Source organism: Gavia stellata, chromosome 1, assembly GCF_030936135.1.
Source record: "Gavia stellata isolate bGavSte3 chromosome 1, bGavSte3.hap2, whole genome shotgun sequence".
NCBI lineage: Eukaryota > Metazoa > Chordata > Aves > Gaviiformes > Gaviidae > Gavia > Gavia stellata.
Genome location: NC_082594.1, coordinates 67,064,099 through 67,084,290, shown reverse-complemented (window position 1 = coordinate 67,084,290; position 20,192 = coordinate 67,064,099). Strand labels below are relative to the sequence as shown.

At 35.6% G+C, this 20,192-nt stretch overlaps 1 protein-coding gene across 1 annotated transcript in view; it reads right to left on the bottom strand.

Annotated features, from left to right (window-relative positions):
- Nucleotides 1–265: 265 nt before the first annotated feature.
- The window catches only part of TMCO3 (transmembrane and coiled-coil domains 3), a 31,466-nt gene continuing 11,539 nt past the window's right edge, over nt 266–20,192 (bottom strand). Inside the window, exons 5-12 of the mRNA XM_059817254.1 lie at nt 19,738–19,830; nt 18,402–18,588; nt 17,327–17,444; nt 16,565–16,760; nt 10,159–10,309; nt 3,839–3,918; nt 3,161–3,310; nt 266–1,559 (exon numbers count right to left, since the gene is read on the bottom strand). Coding sequence (XP_059673237.1) covers nt 1,446–1,559; nt 3,161–3,310; nt 3,839–3,918; nt 10,159–10,309; nt 16,565–16,760; nt 17,327–17,444; nt 18,402–18,588; nt 19,738–19,830 — 1,089 coding nt within the window. The 3' untranslated portion in view covers nt 266–1,445. The remainder of the gene's footprint in view (nt 1,560–3,160; nt 3,311–3,838; nt 3,919–10,158; nt 10,310–16,564; nt 16,761–17,326; nt 17,445–18,401; nt 18,589–19,737; nt 19,831–20,192) is intronic.

Here is a 20,192-nt window from a genome sequence, read left to right as displayed (position 1 = left end):
AGGGAGGTATAAAGCACACAAATCCATCCAAAGCTTTGTTTTGCTACTTGGAGGACAGCTTTCATTTTAATTGGCAATTTAAACCTACGTAACATGCATTTTTCTAACCATTTTGTGGGTATCAAAGTTATTTCAGATGACAGTATTATACTAACCTGAAGCGTTAATATATCTTTAATAGTATTGTTTTTAGCAAATAAACCTCAAGATTATTTTTAAATTTTTTGTCAGAGTAGACAACAGTATGAGTGAGTAAGCTTTCTCTATGACGCTTAAAGAATGGGCTTTTACAAGGCTTTCCTGCTACATACAACATTTTCAAGAACAAAACAGTTACATTTAAGATCACATTCAAATCACTGTTTTTTTGAAATGTCATGATATTTTAAAGAGCTAACAATTTATTCAATGTAAATGCAAAGTATAACATCATGGAATTCCAAATATACATCCAGTCTGCCACTTCTAGTTTTGTCCAAATTAATTTACTTAAAATAACTTCAAATCTAGCATAGCGTCAATAACATCCAACCTCCAAAGTTACAGAACTCTTGTTTTTCACATCTGCTTGAAATTAGACTTTTCAGTTTTACTAAATTTATTTTTGATTTAAAACAAAGAAAAAAAACTGTAAACAATTACTGTAACAGCAGTTAGCAACAAGAATGGGTGACAACTGTCAGTCTTCAAATATAACTTAAGTTACACCCTTTCTTACCATCAACTTTCAGTCAAATATGTAAATAAATACAAGAACTAACAAATAAAAGTTACCACTATAAGAAAATACATTATATGCTGTAATTTGGAATAAAATATCATACAGTATTGGCTGCATCATTTGGAATATGTATTTGACTGCTTAAAACAGTTTGATGCTAAACAGTTAAACCTTTCTGTAGAGGACTACACTTTTACTCACCATTAGAAATTTGTTTTGTGATTAATTTTATACTAGTATATTAAACTCCTAAATGCGAAAATGACTCAAGTCATTTAGTGAAAGAAGATACCATAGGCACCATAATATATTTTTTTTTTTTTCTTTTTAAACAAAATCTGGTGATGAACCAGCAGTAACAAAATAGGATGAAAATTAAAAGGCACATTCAGGCAAAAAGTAATCAACACAGTTTGCATGACGCTGTATTTTAAAAAAAAACAATTTATGCAGAGAATAATTGATTGGATCAGGAACAAATATTCTGGCAGATTCCAATCTGTCTGAAAGTAAATTTTGTAAAAGGCGTGCAATTCAAATTACGTAATTATTTTATAATGTTGAATTTTGTTTTGTTTTAAGGTCAGTATAAGGCTTATAACCAAGTGCATGTTAAGAGGACTGACTACTCAAAACCTCTTGTTTTCTGAGTGCATAGAAATACAACGAGCAATGAAGATATTCCTTGCAAGAAGATGCATTCTTGTACATGTGCAAGTCTTAATCAAGTACTTGAGCGTCTTTCAGGTCTCGGAACACATTTCATAATCGCAGCTCTCCACAGGGCAGGGGCAAGTAAGAGGCTTAGAGTAGTCACACTCAGAATAAGTAGATAGACCTGAAAATTGGAAATAAAAGCCATTACTTCTCTTAGTTATATGGTAAACTAAGAAGTGACTGGAAGTTTGAGGAGATAAGACTTTTCTGGACAATATTTTCAGGAGAATGCACCTGTCTTCCTAACCAAATATGCATATTGTTACAAAAGCAAACAAGTGCATGCACAAACCATCTAATTATCTGCTTACCTGGTTTGAAGATACAAGTACAAAAACAACATTATGAGCTTATAAAAAACCAATTATTTACATGTATAGTTAAGAGGTCAATTTTAAAACCTTAAGGTTTGCTAAAAGGTCAAAGGCCAAATACCATCGTAAAAAAACCCGGAAATATTCTGGCTTAGTGATATAGTGGCAAAGTGCACTACTATTTTATACGCTAAAAAAGGAAACTAAAATCCTTTTAAGTTGTACTGCACATCTTCTGAAATAAGATCTTAACCTCATATTCTGAAAAAAGATCTTAACTACATATTCTGAAAGAGTCTTATAAAACAGCAGCAGGAAGTAGTTTTGAGGTCTCAAACAGAAGACTGACTTTCGGAAATTTCAGAGCTGTATAAACCTACACAGTAGATAATAATGTGAGAGCTGCCGCAGAGAAAAATGAAAGTCTAAAGGCCTCCAAGCGCAGTGGGTGGGCCCCAAAACTGGTTCTGTGATCCCGTATGGGTATCTTGAAACTCTACACAAACATACAATATTTATAACTCCTAATTATATGCAGGAGTGAACATGAAAATGAATCACCTTAACCTATACAAGTGAACAGCATTGTGTAAGTTTTTCACACGTGCTTTATTTGGAATTGGTTCCAGCATTATACACCCCACTCGCTCACACAATGAAAAGCTCGGAGCGCCAGCAGAGTATTTTTGTGAGCAGAGATACAGAGGAGAAAGCAGCTAGCACCAGAAAGTGAGGTCAGTTGTTGTATCTCTGTAGCCATAATTTACTTAATTTCACAAAGCAGACTTCATTGTGAAAAAATAGCATTCTCACAGCTTCAATATAAAACTAAGTTTAAGGTTTCTTTCCTAGGGGATTTTTTCTATGACTACTGAAAAAGCTGGTTGTTTCTTCTGCAGAAGATTTAAAATTAACAAGCTTTGCAGGTAAAGATTACAAGTTTGTTGGCTTGTTTAAATATTAAGGCAATTTCCACTTCACCATATCTGCTCTCTGGTTCTTATTTACTGGTATTTCCTTAGTCAAATCCTATATTCTCAATTACCTCTTTTCAAAAGCAAAGGCTTCTCAGCCTTAGTAACTTGGGTGCTATCTACAACTCACTGCGCAGTTAATAAAGCAGTTGTAAGTGAGAGCAGTTAAGGCAAAGTATTTATAATTAAGCTATTTAAAAGTAAAACCTGCTATTTAAAATATTAAAAGTACAGTACGAAATAAGTAAAAAACGGAATTAAGAGCCCTGTCAGGGACATACATGTCTGCATTTGCATGGGTTGATTCTAGTTGTTAACAGTTGAGAGATGCCACAAAATTGGAATGTATTGGTATTTCAAATACACTGTAATACAAAACCCTGGTAAGTTATTCAGGTGTAAAAAATGAAGTTAATAACTATAGAGCAGCTTACCTCCCGAGATATGATCCCTGCTCTGCGTGCTCTACTTCCCAGAACAAAAGAGAATTCACTGACTTGTGCCAGTCCTGCTGAGACAATCCACTTGATATACTGGCTGGTCTTTGGAAGAATCAGAGAAAGCACAAGCACTGCCAAGACAAACTTTAAAAACATTTTGGGTTTTTTGTGGGGTTGTCGTGCATTTGTTTTGGTTTTTTTGTTTGTTTGTTTCTTTAAGTAAAAAAAGTGCAATAGATGAAATAGTACAATATTTCTAAGATACATAGCATCGAATGCAATAATTCTGGACATAAAATAAACTAGTGGACTTCCAAATGTGTATTCTGTAGTAATGTCAAAAGAGACAAATGTACACTGCACAGTAAAAAGTAGTATCTTGGTTACTAATAAAAACACTTGATAACTTCGTCACAAATCTCAAGCTAGACAAATAGACATTTCTCCATGTGTAACTTACTTTTAACATTAAATCTTTTCTTTTAATATTCTAAGAATGTTGTATCAAACTGTATTCGAGTTAGTAAGATTCCTCCAAATACAGATTTAGAGTAAAGACGTAATATTCTCTGTTATATCCGATGTTCAGTTCTTGCACAGAATTTTCATTAGGGCATGCAGCACAAAGATTATTTAGACTATTAAAAGATAAACAAGAGAAAAAGAAAATACCTTCATTATGACCACGGACAATGTAAGGAATAGTAAGACTGTGAGTTCATATATTACAAATGTGGGGAAAACATGAAGTCCTAGGAGGAAAGAAAACAATATTTCAAAGTTTAAGGCCAGTATCTCACTATGATAATTTTCTGACTTAATAATAGATTTAATTGCAAGACTGTATCCTCAAAAGCAAACAAACAAAAAGCCCTGACATACCTACCAATACTACCTACTTAATCACTAAAGCACTTCCTGCATTATCCATCCATTTTTCCTTTGGAGGGGTTTAGCATAAACAATATTCCCAATTGAGTTAAATTGTGTATGACTGAGGCATGAGCACTTTCATTTATAAAGTTTTCTTTCTTCCATACCAGTCAACAATCCAGAATCTGAACTGAAACACACCTCTGATGAAAGCTATAAAAATACTGCAGGAAGACAATTCCATTGTTCTGCACAATGATTGTAACATACACTTTGCTAGACGTTTAATTTTTGTATGACATGGTAATGGACTATCACTGTGGGAGGAATGTAGTATTCAGTATTTGCACAGACTATAGCTACAACAGAAAATGTAACTGTTTTCATCCCATGACCCTCACATGCAAACACTGAAAGTCACCTGAACTGGAAAAATCACTTAGACTGGAATCAGGTAAAGTCATAAACCCCTGAGCATGGTCTAACAACTAAGGAATGCTATAAAATGCCATTGCTATGATGTTTTTTTGAGATTTTGGGGTGGGTGGTTGTTTTCTTTTCTGGTTGTTGGTGGTGGTGTCTGTCTTTTTTTTTTTTTTTTTTTTTGCAATTTTTTTTGTCATTTTTATTCAATAATTATATGAAGCAAGATAACAAGAAGCATAAAAAGCACAGAAATTTGAAACTAAATCCTGCTAATATTAAACATAAGGAAAAGAAGTATTTGTTGGAGAAGTCCTGGAGTCACTGAGGAAGAATCTTACAGCTGACTAAGTCTCGTTTTTCCTCCTAGTGTATGAGGAACTTACTCAGGCAAATGTAACTGTGTATCTTTGGAAGCTCATTCCTTTTTCATAAAAGCTCGTAAAAAGAGGAACCAAAATAGTAGTGGTGTTCCTGAGAAATCCATAATAGTTGGCCATCTTCTAGCCCAATTATTTCTGGTGAAGGACAAGAGTTTAGCTTTCTAAAGCATGAGGCATGTAAATCGATGCTGTAACTTCTATTTTAATGCCAGATAAGTTTTTACTAATTTTCCCTGCCCCATAGCGCTGCAGAGCCAAAAGAACTGAAGAGAACTACGAGTCATCTTCTCTTCCTGAGTGCGCAAAGGAAGTTACAGTAACTTCATGATGTTTTGTCCATATGCATATTCCATTGTGGATGGAAATGTACTTCAAGTACATCAGATTTTTATACAAGTACTACCCAGTCAGCATGCACACACCCTGTTTTGTTTCTTAATTTCCTTCCAACTACTGAAGCTCAAATGCAAAAGACTATCAGAATGCAGGGAGAGATGGCAAAACAAGAGAGATGAACACCACACCAAAAAAAGAAATCCAAATGTCTGCACATGTGCACATGGAGGGGCAAGTAGCTTCGGTTTTTCTACTTCGTATCTTGTGCACATTGCTGTTTCACCTTCAGGCTGGTCTCAAACGTACATGAAAAGCAACTAGAGAAATACAGTCTGTAACAATGTCATGTTTGACAAGAGCGACAACTCTGCCACATCTGGAATTGAAGATTTCAGAGGGAGGCTATAAATACAGCCTAGTGCTCTCGTCACTACTGGTGAAGCTACCTTTCAGTTCTGGAGCAGACAGGCGGTCTGAAGTTCATCTGAACTGCTGCCTGACGTGGAGATTATTACTATATTCCAAAGAGCAGAGGCACAAACTACCGCAGATTTCTATACTAATCCCGTGGAGGTTAAGTGTCTGCAAGGTGAAGCAAGCCTAAACCTGTTACATACACTATTCTGAGCAAACAAATAAACATTCCAGCACACAAAACACGTTTTGGGAGAAATAAATCCCACCATAGTGGATTTCATGGTCATTACAGACCTTTGTCCCTGCCCTAGATGAAAACTTAGGATAAGGCCACAAGTCATATCAGGCTGCTATATAAGCACATGAAGCCTTCCTGACAACATGAATGCCATCAGAAAGATTAACTTCATAGACAGAAGGTGCATGAATACGGGCATTTTTTTCAATGGTTTTAATCCGACTTTGTGACTAAACTCAGGAGTCACTACGGACTTGTCTAAAATGGAAGAAACACTTCAGTCAAATAATTCAAGAACTTCAGCACCATCATCAGGTAGCGTGTGGCATGTTGGCCTGTCACCAACAGCTAGGATATCACTTGGGTACATTTTCACAGAGCTGAGCATAAGCTGGCAGACTTCAATTCTAAGCAGTGTTCTGGAATAGCTGGAGTGGAGGCCTTGGGGTGAAGGTGACCTTGCATCAATGTCAAGCCAAAAAGCACAGTTCACTTGTAGAAGTTGGTATGTGTTCTTCTGTGGACAATTACAGGCAAGATTTTGCACATTCTTTTTAGAGGTACTTTTTTCCTAACAGGTAAACTTCCTCTCCCCTGCCCCGATTAGACAGATTCCACCAATCTGCTGGATGGCCACTAAAGAGCACGTGAAGATCCAAACGTCATGACCACATCGTAGAAGATCCAGCATCAAGAAGAAGAATCTCTGAGATCCTTGATAGCAAACAAGACTAGAGAAAACAGAACTCTGTTGGTCAAATTGGAGTCAGTAGAATTAATTCTGAGACATCACCAAGACAGGACATCATTCAGAAAAAAATCACGTTAGCGATGCTGTATCTACTAACAGTCTTAATGAACCTAAGATCATAGCTAGCAAATGCAATAAATGTTACAGCCCTAGCTAGATTAAGTAGCAGAGGACAAAACCAACATTCATCTCCATTTTTCTGCAAAGCGGAAAGTCCTCTTGATTTTAATGTCAGTTCTGAGAGCTTGAAACCTCCAAGTTTCATTTTGTTCCATGCAGGACAACAAAGCAGTAGAGCTGGATGGATAAGGAGAAGGCAATGTATGTCACCTAGTGAATTCCAGTTGGGATCTTTGATTTCTCTCAAATTCAACAGAAGTGTTAAGAGGCTCATCAGAGAAACACTGTGTGTGTGTTCTGGACAATAGTAGTGCTGACAATGTCAGCATCACCCATCTTCTGAAGAAACAACGCACACTGTTAAAGGGTTTTCAGCATCTTGCACTCAGTGTCCAATGCTGACCACAAGATTTACCCAGAAAGGAAACATGGAGCCTGGCAAGTGAGTACATCTGTACAGCACATTGAGGACATACAATTTTGTCAGTCAGTGGAAGTAATCTGCCTCCTCACCAGTGGCAGATAGGGTCCTGATGCCCAATTTCAAACTCCATACACCCTGTAGACTGACAAAAAATGGGATATTGGAGCCTTTAAAAAAAAAAAAGCCAGTCTATGCAAAGATGCTTTCCACCTTTCTAAAAAGCAATCAAAACAAAAATCAAAGGATGCAGAGCTGGAAAGGGAAGGATCTGAGTACTAGGTACCAAAACAGAAATGAGCCCAAAATGTGGCTCTATGGGATTGGTCCAGATGTGGTCTCAAAAATATTAGCGAGGACAGAGACTAAGAGGAATTTTCTAACCTCAGCACATACCATAGAGAGCCAGAACACGTGAAGAACACACACAGGCCTACATGAATGTGCAGATGGAGAGTAATTCAAAGTGCAGCTGTTAATGCCTAACTGCAAAGGTGTATTATTCCCACAAATGCACCCATGCGCAAATTTGAAAGCAGTAGCATTACACAGGTCAAGCTAAGGGCAGGACCACTGTTACACATATTACATGAACAAGTACTATTCAGCTCAGCTTTTAGGCACCAGAAGGATTTCTGTAGTGAGAACAGAAAAGCAGGCATTTAAGACAAGCAAAATAGGAACTAACTTTTCCAAATAACATATTTACAGTTACTTTTCAATTAAGTCAAATTTTTCTATTTATTCCTTTATCCTAAAAGGAACAGAAATTATATCACTGTAGTGGCGTACCACCCCACCGGAGGATCTCAAGTGTTTCTGCACTCTATAATAGGGTCCTTGCTGCATATAGCAACAAGCCTTCTCTTTAAGCAGAGGAGGAGAGTCCTTCCCTGTGGCCTTTACATAATTTCACATAGTATATCTATATATATTTATAGATATATATGTACACATGCGGATTATATGTAAATAGAGAGCAAGCAAGAGGTCTTTTCTTATTAGATTTCTTTTTTAAAAGTTTAAGGAATATTTTTTATCCTACTCAGGTTCTCTTTGCAAGATCAGATCTCTCCTTTTTAAAACCTATCTCCTTGCCACCCCACACAACTTCTGTTAACCACAAAATTTGAAAGTAATTGAAAGTAAAGGGGGAAGAGTGGGATAATATTTATTTGGGAGAGGGTGTTTTGTAGGTTTTTTTTGTTTTGTTGTGGTTTTTTGCTTGTGTGTGGGGTTTTTGGGGGTTTTTTGGGGGTTTTTTTTGTTTGTTTTTTACAAGCAAGCATTGTCACATTTTGTCAGAGGCCTATAACGTAGCTCATTTTTCTGATTTTCAGCTAACAATCTTCTGAGGCAGGAATAACACCATTTTCTGTAAAACCATACAAACTTGTTAGGCAATTTTCTTTCCCTTCTTGCAATTATAATGGTAACAACAGTTAAAAAGATTTTTCTTTAATTCTGTAACAGAACTACCAAAATAATTTCCTTATAGTATAACATAGGCTATATGGAGTGCTGCCAGCACGCCAACTGAGGTCTTGCTGATTTCTTGTACTGTACCAAAGTCTTATCTGTAGTCTTAATTTATGCAGTCACAAGGATGTAGGACACTATATTGTTCAGTCCCTTGTAAAATTAACTTTGGGCTTACAATTACTTGTCATGCTTTGTAACCCTGATAACACTATCCATTCCATCACTGTCTTTACTAAAACACATAAACAACTTATCTGAGAGCATTTAGCAATTACTCATCCAACCTTGTCAGTTATATGGGCCCAAGAGTTTTACCATAGCTCACCACTTTCCTCCCTTTATTAAAAAATAAGTTATTTGAATAAACATACTTATTACTAAGCAATCTGACTGATCAGCACAGATTATCAACATAACCTGGGTAAAACAAAAAATCAAGACTGGCAAGCATAACTATTTCCTTTTTATTTTGACAACCACCAGAAACAGTTTTAGTGTCTGTTATGAAACAATGGGTATCAAACAGGTATGTAAGGAAAGGGATTAAAATTATGCTGGTGATGGGACTTGACTATTACCTGACTAAATATATGGAGATAAAAAGAACAATAGAAAACTTAAACCGGAAGAAAAAAGAAGGGTGGTCTTGAGGAAAAAGAAAAACCAAAAACCAACAAACAACCAACCCAAACCCCAAGAATTTCTGAGTAAGCATGGGTTGAAGGAGGTTGGATTTGTGCAACGGGCCACACTGAAACCCCCTATTTTAGACCTTGCAATGCCTCCAAAATAGGACATGAGTCTCCTATACAATCCACAGGGAGAGGCAAGCGCTTTCACAGGGCCTGTCTCCTCATTCACTGTACCTAAGCACTTCAGTAACGTGTTTCCATTTCCTTTAGAGAAAGCGTATTGGGGCATGCATCGACAGCTAGAGAATGCAGAAGTTCAAAATGAAACTACCGATTGACTGAGAGTTCTCAGAGTTAACTTGTACTGGGTAACAAGCATGATGAGTTACCCTCCTGGTCTTAGGCATCAATGCTGCATTTCAGTTGACATTCAGGTAGTCTCTGAGATACATCTTGTTCAATTATTTTCTCCCTGTGTTAAGAACGCACAGATCATATTTTCCTAACTACAGAAACAAGATGCTATTAAAAAAAAAAAAAAAATCTGTTTCCATTATCATATTCTGTTTCTAGAGAAAACCAAGCCATAAAGACCTTAACTCTACTCTACCAACTGACTCAAAATAGTAATACAATTTTAGTATAAAATACAAATATATCCACTGTGAAGGCAGAAGAATATTTAAAAAAAAAAAAGGCAAAAAACCCAGACCAAAAACATCTTTTTACCTTAAAAATTTTAGCTACATGTTTTAAATACCCAGACAAATTCAGAATTAACAATGAAAAACTGACATTAAAAAAAGAATTGAGAGTACGACATGGAAATTGCTTATGAAAGACCATTTTTTTTTTTTCTCCTCCCCCACATTTGTAGGTTAACACTATTTTTTAAGCAAGTTTTCTTAGAAGTTACCTATGGATGCAAAGAAAATGATGGCAAGAAAGTCACGTATTGGTTCAATACAGGACATAATCTCCTCAGTAACCATGTGACCCTGAGAAGAGATCAGAGCTCCAGCTAAGAAGCATCCCAGCTCCATTGAAACATCCAGCAGCTCTGTGATCTGTCAAGGAATAACAGAAAAATCTATTGCTGTTCTCCAGCCCTGAGTGACTTTATATACCATTTCACAGTGAAATTATAAAACTATACATTATACTGAATGCAGTAAATTACCAAGTCTTTATGCAAGTTCAACAACAAATAGAATTCAGTGTATTTATTTCAGTGTTAGGCAGTATTGTATTTACACAAAAGATTCACAAAACCAGTTTCCCCTCCATATTACCTCCCTCCCCACAAAAACAAAAATAAATTTCTTAATCTACGTTGTAATGCTTTGTGTCACTTTTGAGGATAGCATCTGATTTCACAAAAACGAGAAAGACTGTAACAGCTTCGGAGTCAGGACTGCGTAATACATTGAGGCTGTGAAACAAAGCAGTAAGAACAGCATATTTTCCAGCTGTCAAACAAGGGGGAAAAATAAAAATCAAAGCTTATAATTTGGGAGAATAGTCTCAATTTAGCAGAAGTCCCAGGCATAAATTACGTTTTATTATTGTAAATTGGACTTAAATGTGCCTGTGTGCTTTACTGAATAGGGATGCATTTAAGCATGTGAAGTAAACTGCTGAAATGAAGCACTATATCTGTTTGAAAGAATTCAGACTGCTCTTCATTTTTTTTTATTATTTGAATACAGTACTAGAAGGAAGAGATGAAACACATGTAAAGAGATTGAACTAAAACCAAAGAAACTGCTTAAGGCAATGCTTGGAACATTAAAAAAAGCAAGAAGCACTTATAGTCAGTATAAAGTATATTTTAAAATAATTACTTTAAAACCATGTTGCTGCAGACAATCATCTCACTGAGAAGGGCAATGCTTTTAATATTAATAGAACATTTAAAACTGAAGACTTATTTCCATACTAATTTAGATTAAGCAACAATACACCATAGTACATTTATGGAAAACATTCATCATACCTTGCATGGTGTTACACTGTAAGGTATGAAGCTAAAACTCAAGTGACTTGAAATTAATGCAGAAGAGCGAAAGACACAATAAACAAGTCTCCAAGCTATGCATAAAATGCCACCTAAAAATAAGCCCCAGACTTTTCTGTATTGAAGTATTAATGTCTGAATGCTTGTCACATAACTCCATTGGTGCTAACAGTCCATAATTTATTGCAAGACATTTAAGAAAACTAATTGGTTCTGTCAACTAATGCAAATAGTTGCTGATCAGGCAACACCAACAAAATAACATTATAATGTTACTCTCATCTTAAAACAAAAGGAATTTCAGTGCTTTTCACCACAATTTGAAATTATAAGAGGGAAGAAGGAAATATACATAGAAGGCTTTAAAATCACCAAAAGATGAAGACGATGAGGGAAACAGTTATGAATAGGAAACAGTTAAGTTGTTCTCAGTCATACATTAGTTGTTTTAAAAGTCACAACCTCTTGAGTACATAGCCTCTTCAAATAAAGTTGGAATTATTTTTACTATTCAGCTGTAATCCCCTCACACTTAAGTGTTATCAGCTGTAACAGAGCTCCAGATCAAAACTTTTACAGCTGACATTTTAAGTATTCCCATGTACGTGGTTAGGTTACCATGTAAGAAGGTATTTAGTATATCTTGTATTGGAATTGCACGATACTGTGCTGTTAGGAGAATCACTGTTCAAGCAAGGAGCAATTTAAACATGAAAGAAACATGCTTGTTCAGAAACCATCAGACATAACTGGAGGAAACTGGATGTCCGTCTGGGTTTGCTCCCACTGCATAAAAACTGAATTCCGTTCCTTCGCTCTATGGCAAGCTAAGTATGAGCTCAAGGGCCTGGTAGAGAAAAAGGCAAACTTTGCTATTTCTTGTCTACTTTCTAGGTACTACACAACTTGAGGTCTACAAAATCTATAGGTCACTTTACACGCAGAAAAGTATGAAGTGGATGAGAGGGCAAGAAAAGAACCAAAAATTACATTATTTTCTTAACCCCTTCCCCCCTCCTCCAGTTCTTCAGATTTATACCTAGATTTTACAGAGACTCCTTTTACTATTCCCATCCTGGTCTCTGGTTGTCCAATAATATTACCAGTAAATGGATACATTTCCTCAACTAAATCTGTAGCATCATGATTTATTATATATAACACGTGGGTGCGCGCGCACACACACACTCACACACACACATTAGAGAGGGTTTGTTGTGCTGGCAGGAAGGCATTCTCAGCAAAATTTCTTATATAAGCAAAACTTGGAAAGTATTTTGCATTTAGTATTCCCTCTCTGCTTGCATCATTTTCAATGTTTTGCCTTTACCAAACAGGGCTCTAACAATTACTAATCCCTGGGCTCTGCACTGTCCTTTTCTCAGTTTCTATATTACAGAAAGCTTTTTCAGTCAAAATTAAATGAAAAAAGTTTTGTCAATTTACATGTTTTTCCCAGTATAATTTCATTTTCAGTTGTTTTCAAAGGCCCCATTTTACTCTAATTCAGAAAGGATTGCTTTGTTTTCGCTAGAATATTGGATTTTTATGTTCAAATGTTCTACCATAGCAATACATAAAGAAATAAACAATACTGCTGTAACATGTTCCAGTTGAATTTCAACCATTTGTTCAGCAGTTGTTTTGCCTATATTCTCTAATAACATGTATCTTATTGCTACTCTTTAATCATCATAGAAGCTTAATAAATATGGTAAGCCAGTAAAATTAAAGAAATCCCTGACGGAAATAGATGTATTAGAATTTCAGGCTTTAATAACTTAAATCTGCCCAAAAGTAAAGAGGTGAATTCTAAGCTTGCATTTTAAGTAAAGCAAAGCCTTAATGGAAATGGAAACAATTTTTAGTGAGCCTTGTAAAAACTCCATCTCAACTGTGTTTTGTTAAATAATGAACTAGAATGTTTGAGCTTACAGTTCTTCCTTAATCTTCTCCTTTTAATTGATAGAAAAGAGTTCATATGCAGGTTATGAGCCATTGAGAAGTACTCCAGGCAAACACTGGAGACACTCCTAATACACTGCAGGAAAAAGTATTTATATTTTCCATATATAAAGTACTGCAATAACATAGCTATATTTTCTTTTCATCTTCGTGATATATAAAGCAAGCTAGCAATTTCCCTCCATTTGCTGCCATCATCCCAGGTCAACCATAATGCAGTCAAACTGGAAGCCACTTCCTCCTCTTCCCCCCTCCATGCATATGCACAGTCCTATAAACATGTAAATGTAACTGCTATCCGTCTTGTCAGGTCAGGTTTTATTTTTTTCCGATTCCTTAATAACATTCAGCAACTTAGTTTTAAAACATAACAAAACTGACCACTGTTGTCCTGCAGATATCTAATACAGCAATTCGTTATCAGGGTAGTGTTTAAAACTATTTTCCTTGTAATGTTTCCATACACACAGAACATGAAAAAGCAACACTACACCAGTGAATGCTCTGGCTGACTTATAACATGTTCAACTCATTGTGGTATATCTCTCAACCTAAAACTACCAGTTTGGCCATTGATCCTAAGTGGTCATATTTAAAACCATAAGCTAGATTTGCTCTTTATGTTGCAATTCAGGAGAACAGTTTCCCAATTAAAAAAAAAAAAAAAGCAGTATCTGCATAACTCAACGCTTGAAAAAGAGTTGCTGAAAGTGTAATAATGCTCTACCAAACCTTTGTTACTGATGACAAGGTACATGAGTGAAAGATGCACAACTGTGTCTCTAAGTCAGCTAGACTTTTATAGGACTGGCACTCGACACGCCCCCCGATCTGCCTACCTAGTTGAGGGGAAAAAGTGAGGGGAAATTTCAGTTACTTCTGAGAATATCTGGGGACAGAAAGATGTATCTTAAGCTCCAAATCTTGGTAAAATATCTCATACTCAAGATTTGTTGCATCTCTTTTACTCTAAATTAGTTTATCAAGAAGAGATGTCTTTAAGATCCTGCTTCAGATTTAATGAGTTGCAATGTCATCCAAGTGAGCCAAGCAATTCAGAAATGCTCAAAAGTCACTTCCATACAGGCAGTTCCTCAACTGACAGGATAATCCCTTACATCAAAATTGCTTACTCACTTCTGTCCTCTCCTCTCTCTTCTTTTCCCATATAGAATATGTCCTTATTGGTAAAGAAATGGCAATTCTTGTTTAATAGTCATCTGAGATTTTCAAACACAGGAAACAAGTAAAATAAATTAAGTTTGTATATAATGTGCATTACATATGCTAGTGTTACAGATGAACCCCAATACAAGATAAACTTAGGTGGACCCCAGAAATCCAGTCAACACTGAAGCATGTAACAAGTAACTGTATGCATGAAGCAGGAATACAGTATCATTCCTACCTCCTTTGTTATTGGAAAGGATGTGGCCTGCAGAATAACTCACATGCTAGACAGAGAGTTAAAATACTTTATTTTAAAAGGTGTCTCAAGTTTTCTAAATGGAGCCACAGAGTCATCTTTGGTTAAGGCTACTAAAATATGCACTCTCTTATTCCTCTCTCTACAAATTCAAAAGCTTTTCCAGAATTACACCAGTATGGAAAATACTGTGTTTGCAGATAATTATACAAGCTCCATCAATATTTAGGCTTGGTTTTCAAAGGAGAAAGATCTTTGCAGGAACCATGACAGTTAAATTCCTACCTGACACCCAAAAACCGTAATTTATGCTTTCCAAACCCATGCAACATTTTTTCAAATTAGATTGCTATCCCCCATCCTATGTTTTTATTCCTGGTATAGATGCCCTACTATGTCAATTAAGACTTGTTTTCCAGAAGATTTGTTTGTTGAACTGTTTAACTGGACAACTTTCTGGTTTGGTTTGGTTTTTTCATTATTAGGTTTTTTTTAAGTCTTTGTGATCAAACCACAACTTTTAGTGTTACTATAATGAATGTATCAGTGTCAGTGAATATCAAGCATCTCAGATGATTTACTGAGGTTACATGCAGTATCCTTTGTACTGTTCCCTTTAATATATTATTTATCAACTTAAAAGGAAAATTGCTTTCACTTAAACTACACAAAATACTTGCTCCTTCACAAATGCTTCCCATGCTAAAGAAGGATTCATACTGCAAAACAGAATGCAACACACAAACATATTCTCCCTCAGGTTTGTATACACACATCTATTATGTAAATTCATGTAGACAAACTCCTTGTACATTTGATCTATGACATGGGCACAATACGCCAAATTCAGTCAGATCGGTCTATGTAGGCCACGTTTTTAATGGAAGTAAGACTGCTTCTAGATACCATAATATTTTATGCAACTTTTGTGGATTGTTTGTTGTTTTTTATTCAAGTTGTTCTACAAATGTTATGCCTGCTTGTTAGAAAGTAAAAAGAAGAAACTAGTTTTGTTCCTTCTCTTATTAGATGACACTCCTGTTTGGAATATGAATAGCTGTTTAGAGGGATGGCATCTTTAACCTATACAATAGAAATCAACAAATTGTAAAGCTGTGCTCCCACTAACTTCCTTCTTGACCTTCTTCCTGAAGGAGGTCAGCTTTCTCTGTTGGACCTGTAATAATTAAGCAAATACCCCTAGAAAAAAAGGCTCATGCACAGGAACTTTTTGGGATAACTTTTCTCAGAAATTCTGAGAGGACATAACAATCTGCTCATCCAGGATAATGGAGTTTCAAACCCACAAGATTATCAGCGACTGTCACATTCTGTTCTCCAGCAGAATAATTTTTCAGAGGGCTGAAACATGAGATAGAAACAAATAGAAGGAAGATTCAGAGGAAAAATGAACCAAACCCAAAAGGGATATCAAAACCTGTGAACCTTAAGGCATTTCTCTACTTTCTGAACTTCATCCCAAACTGTTTATCTCCCACAGAAAAAGAAAAGTATTTTAAAATAAAAACCGTGTTGAGAATTTGCTGTTGCAAAGAAGCTTGTGAGCAAATGTCACAATCAGCCATTATCAGTATCTCAAAACCCATCCTAAATTATTTTCAAACGCATGAAGTAGCCCAAAATTAAAACTGGAATCATGATTCTTTAACTGGCTGTATTAAAAGCTACCAGCAGAAGTTCAGCTGATTAACATTGAAATTTTATGTCTTCTTACTCATCTATGCTGTAATGCATGAATTGTCTGTGCATTTGGGGTTTAAAACATTTTAAAACCAAATAATTAACTACAAAGGTACATGGATATGCAATAACAGTAAGTGTGATGGCTTTTGTGATACTGATGCAGTAAACTACCACATGTATCAATTTTTTTTTATTAATTTAAAAGATTACCGTTAACATAAGGAAGATGAATGCAGTTATTCCTAGAATGAGGATTTCTTTATTCCCTTTGCTTTCTGCATGCAACTTGCGATAATATGGTCCTATGAGATAAGTCTTTATAACAAGACACACAAGAAAAACAGCAGCCAGAGAAAAGAGAATTTGGCCAATCAGTATCAGTATTCTCAGTATTTCCTTGAAAATGCTGGAAAAGAAGAACAAACAAAACATTTCTTTCAAGTGCTCTCATGCCTCCCAACCAGTTCCCCTTAACTGAAAAGATCTAGTTCCACAGATGTTCAAAACTGAGTAGCTACAGTAAGATATCTAGATACATTAGTAAACAAGATGAATACTAAATCTGCTGAGTGCACAGCAATCTCTTTTACAGCCTAGAATTTACTTCCATGTTGATTCAGAAAGATTTTTGTTGATTGATCTTCAAGGTAAGCCATCAGGCTCAATAATACTATCACATAGTCTTTGACAAAAATATGTCTTGAAAGAATAATGTAACTGAAGAAATTCACTTATTTTTTACAGTAACAAACTTTTCACTACAAATTTTAAGTACGGGACAGAACTAAGGCAGCTAGAGCAAACAGAATATTCTCATACAACATGACAAGTAGAAATAGTCAAGGGAACTCACAAAACACAGTGCGTATTTTTCTGACATTAATGGTAGCGCTCTCATATTCATATTTGCAATCTACATGCTATTTGGAAGGGGGTGGGGGGAAGATACATACAATTATTTTTTTTTTTTACCTGGAATACGTGCTTACTCCTGCTTGAATAAGTGTAGGCATGACAGCTATAAATAAACCAAGCTGCACATCCTGCATCACCAGCATGCCAAGTAGTACACTACTGTAGTCAATATCCCCTGTACACCAACAAAGCAGTCATGGAAACATTCATCAGAATCTACAAATGCTTGCATTGCTCAGAAATCTAAAAATGTCTTAATCAAATGGTGCCTAAGTATAGTTCTCAATGGGTGAGGTCATTCAAAGCATTCTGGGTTTTTTTTCCCCCACCAGTAAGTAAATTAAAATATATATAAATAAAGATATATTGAAAATATAAATAAAATATTCATATGAAGCTTCTGTTACACAATAAAAATACAGACTTTGCTTAGCAGTTAAGCACTAGTTATGCATTTACTGGAACTCCTTTACTGAAAACATACAGTCTTTAGAATAACAGACACATGTAAGAGAGAGCATGTGTAAACATACACTTTGAATTTAAGCATTAGAATATGAATATTCTAGGGGGGAGGGAGAACTTTAATGCAGCATGTGTGAGGGAGGTTTAAGTGGAAGAAAGCAGAATGGCAAAACTTTTGAAAGGAAACATTTAGAAGTCTTTGAGAAGCTAGCAATATGGCACTTGAAGGTACTTATTTGAAGAGCTATTAGCTATGAAAGACTACCTGAGCTGGTCTTAGTTTGCTGAAGAAGGATGTGAATTATTTAAGTTAGCCTTTCTGCCCTGATGACAGACTGGTAGGAATGGTCTAACCTGGTAACCTCTTAAAAAGCACAAGGATTCCAGACCCTCAGTGAAGTCAGTTCTTAACATGGAGAGCACTGATTGGGCTACACTGTCTTTCTCCAAAGAGAGATACTATATAAATAGCAGGTACACCTCAAAAAGATTACACACAACACTGGCCAGCGTTAAAGGAGGATGATCACTTGTAAACCAAACTTAACAGTGGTGGGTTTTGTTTTGTTTCATTTTTTAACTAGTTTATCTTATAATATTATAAAGTCAAATTCTTTCTAATTTGATTGTAGATGCTACAGTAGTCCATATTTAAAATCACACTTACCTTCTTTATCGCCTCGAACACTACCTGCAAGAAATCTTGACACCAATGGCGTGCTTGATAGAGATAAACAAGTGGAAATGAAGACACTTTGTGTTGGTCTAATTTGGAGCAAGTGTCCCCATAGCAAACCAAAGGCAATCATCAGAACCGTCATGTAGCAGGGTCCTTGCAAAGAAATTTTCCATACCTTGGGAAGAAAACAAGTTCTTATGATAAAGTCTGATGACACTTTTCTCACTGATAAGTGACAAAGATTTTCAGTGCAAATAAGCAGTTAAAGATAATGGGCCACAGAAATAATGGGCTGTCATCCTATACGTCCTAAAACTCTGAAGTTATTATGCCTAGTAAATAATATTCTATGACAGAAGGCTCATTACCAGGAATTAGGTAAATTCCCCAGAGCTTGCAGACAAATTAAGGGCCAAAATTCAAGTATGTGTTGAAATATATTAAAATAATCAAATGAAAGACCAGTTATTTGATGTGATTCCAGGGTGGGAAAAAAATGGGAGTGGCAAAGACCATCATCAATACCAGCAGCCTGCTCCACACTAGTGAAGTAACAATTTACATACTACAGTTTAGGAACCATTGAATTACTGATTTTTATCTTTCACTTTAGATGGACTAGAAATAGCACATTAAGCTGAATGCTCATAAATTTTGACACATTTCAATTAAAGCTTTTATAGTCTCATGAACTCACAACCATCAGTTTAGGAACAAATCACACAGTGCAACTCTTTACATACATACAATCTTTACATATTTTGCAGCAGTATATTCCACTATTAAAATTCTAGCTGGTTTATGAGATGTCTTTTGGTTGTAATTAAAAAAAAAAAAGTTACTTGTACCTTTTTGATGAATCCTGATAGCCACATCATGTAATATTCCAGATTGTGCTAACATACTTTGTATCAGTTTATTAGCCAGTACAGCATGTATCATCAATTCAGTATGCAGTACTTAACTGTTTTTTTTTTTTTTTATAACAGGACTGGCAAACATCACTGGACACTCCATAACAGCAAATGTTAAAATAAAGCAAAGATGAATTGCTATAAATTGTGTGAGATTTTTCTAGTAATCAAACTGTTTTACTAAAATGAAGAGGAATAGCAAAGGAGTTTTTTTGAGGCACCGAATAAAAAATACGTTGTGTTCTTTCCAAAGAGTTAAAGAGAAGAAGCAAATGTCATATTTGTCTTTTCAAAAATGTACAGAGTTACGCCAGTATATTATACGGAGAATGTAAAAAATCTGAACTATAACTGATAACTTGAACATTAGCAATTAAATCCTATAATATAGAGATATTATACAAAAATACCTTTCTTAATCTTTCAGGAGAAAATTCCAGACCAACTAGAAAGAGAGTGAAGAATACACCAAACTCTCCTAATGTCTCCACCTGAACAATAGACTTAAAAAAAAAAAAAAAAAAAAAAGAATCAGTGCACAGCAGTCTACTTATTATACAAATTGTAAGTCCACTTATGAAACGAATTGTTTCTCATTATGTTTCCATAAGTAGTTCACTTGCTGGTCATACAACAACAGAAGTTCCCTCAGCATCTTTATGGTTCAAACATTTTTCCCCCCATCACCTGGCTGCTACTAGGTAATTTGGTTGGGTAGTGCTGGTCACCCAAAATGCACATGTGTGTTGATCTAGTTAAGCTTGCTTGCTTGTTGAAAATAAATAGGTTAAGCTTGCTTGCTTGTTGAAAATAAATAGGTTACGTTTTATGCACATGCTATTAAACCCCCAAGGTTTGCATTCCA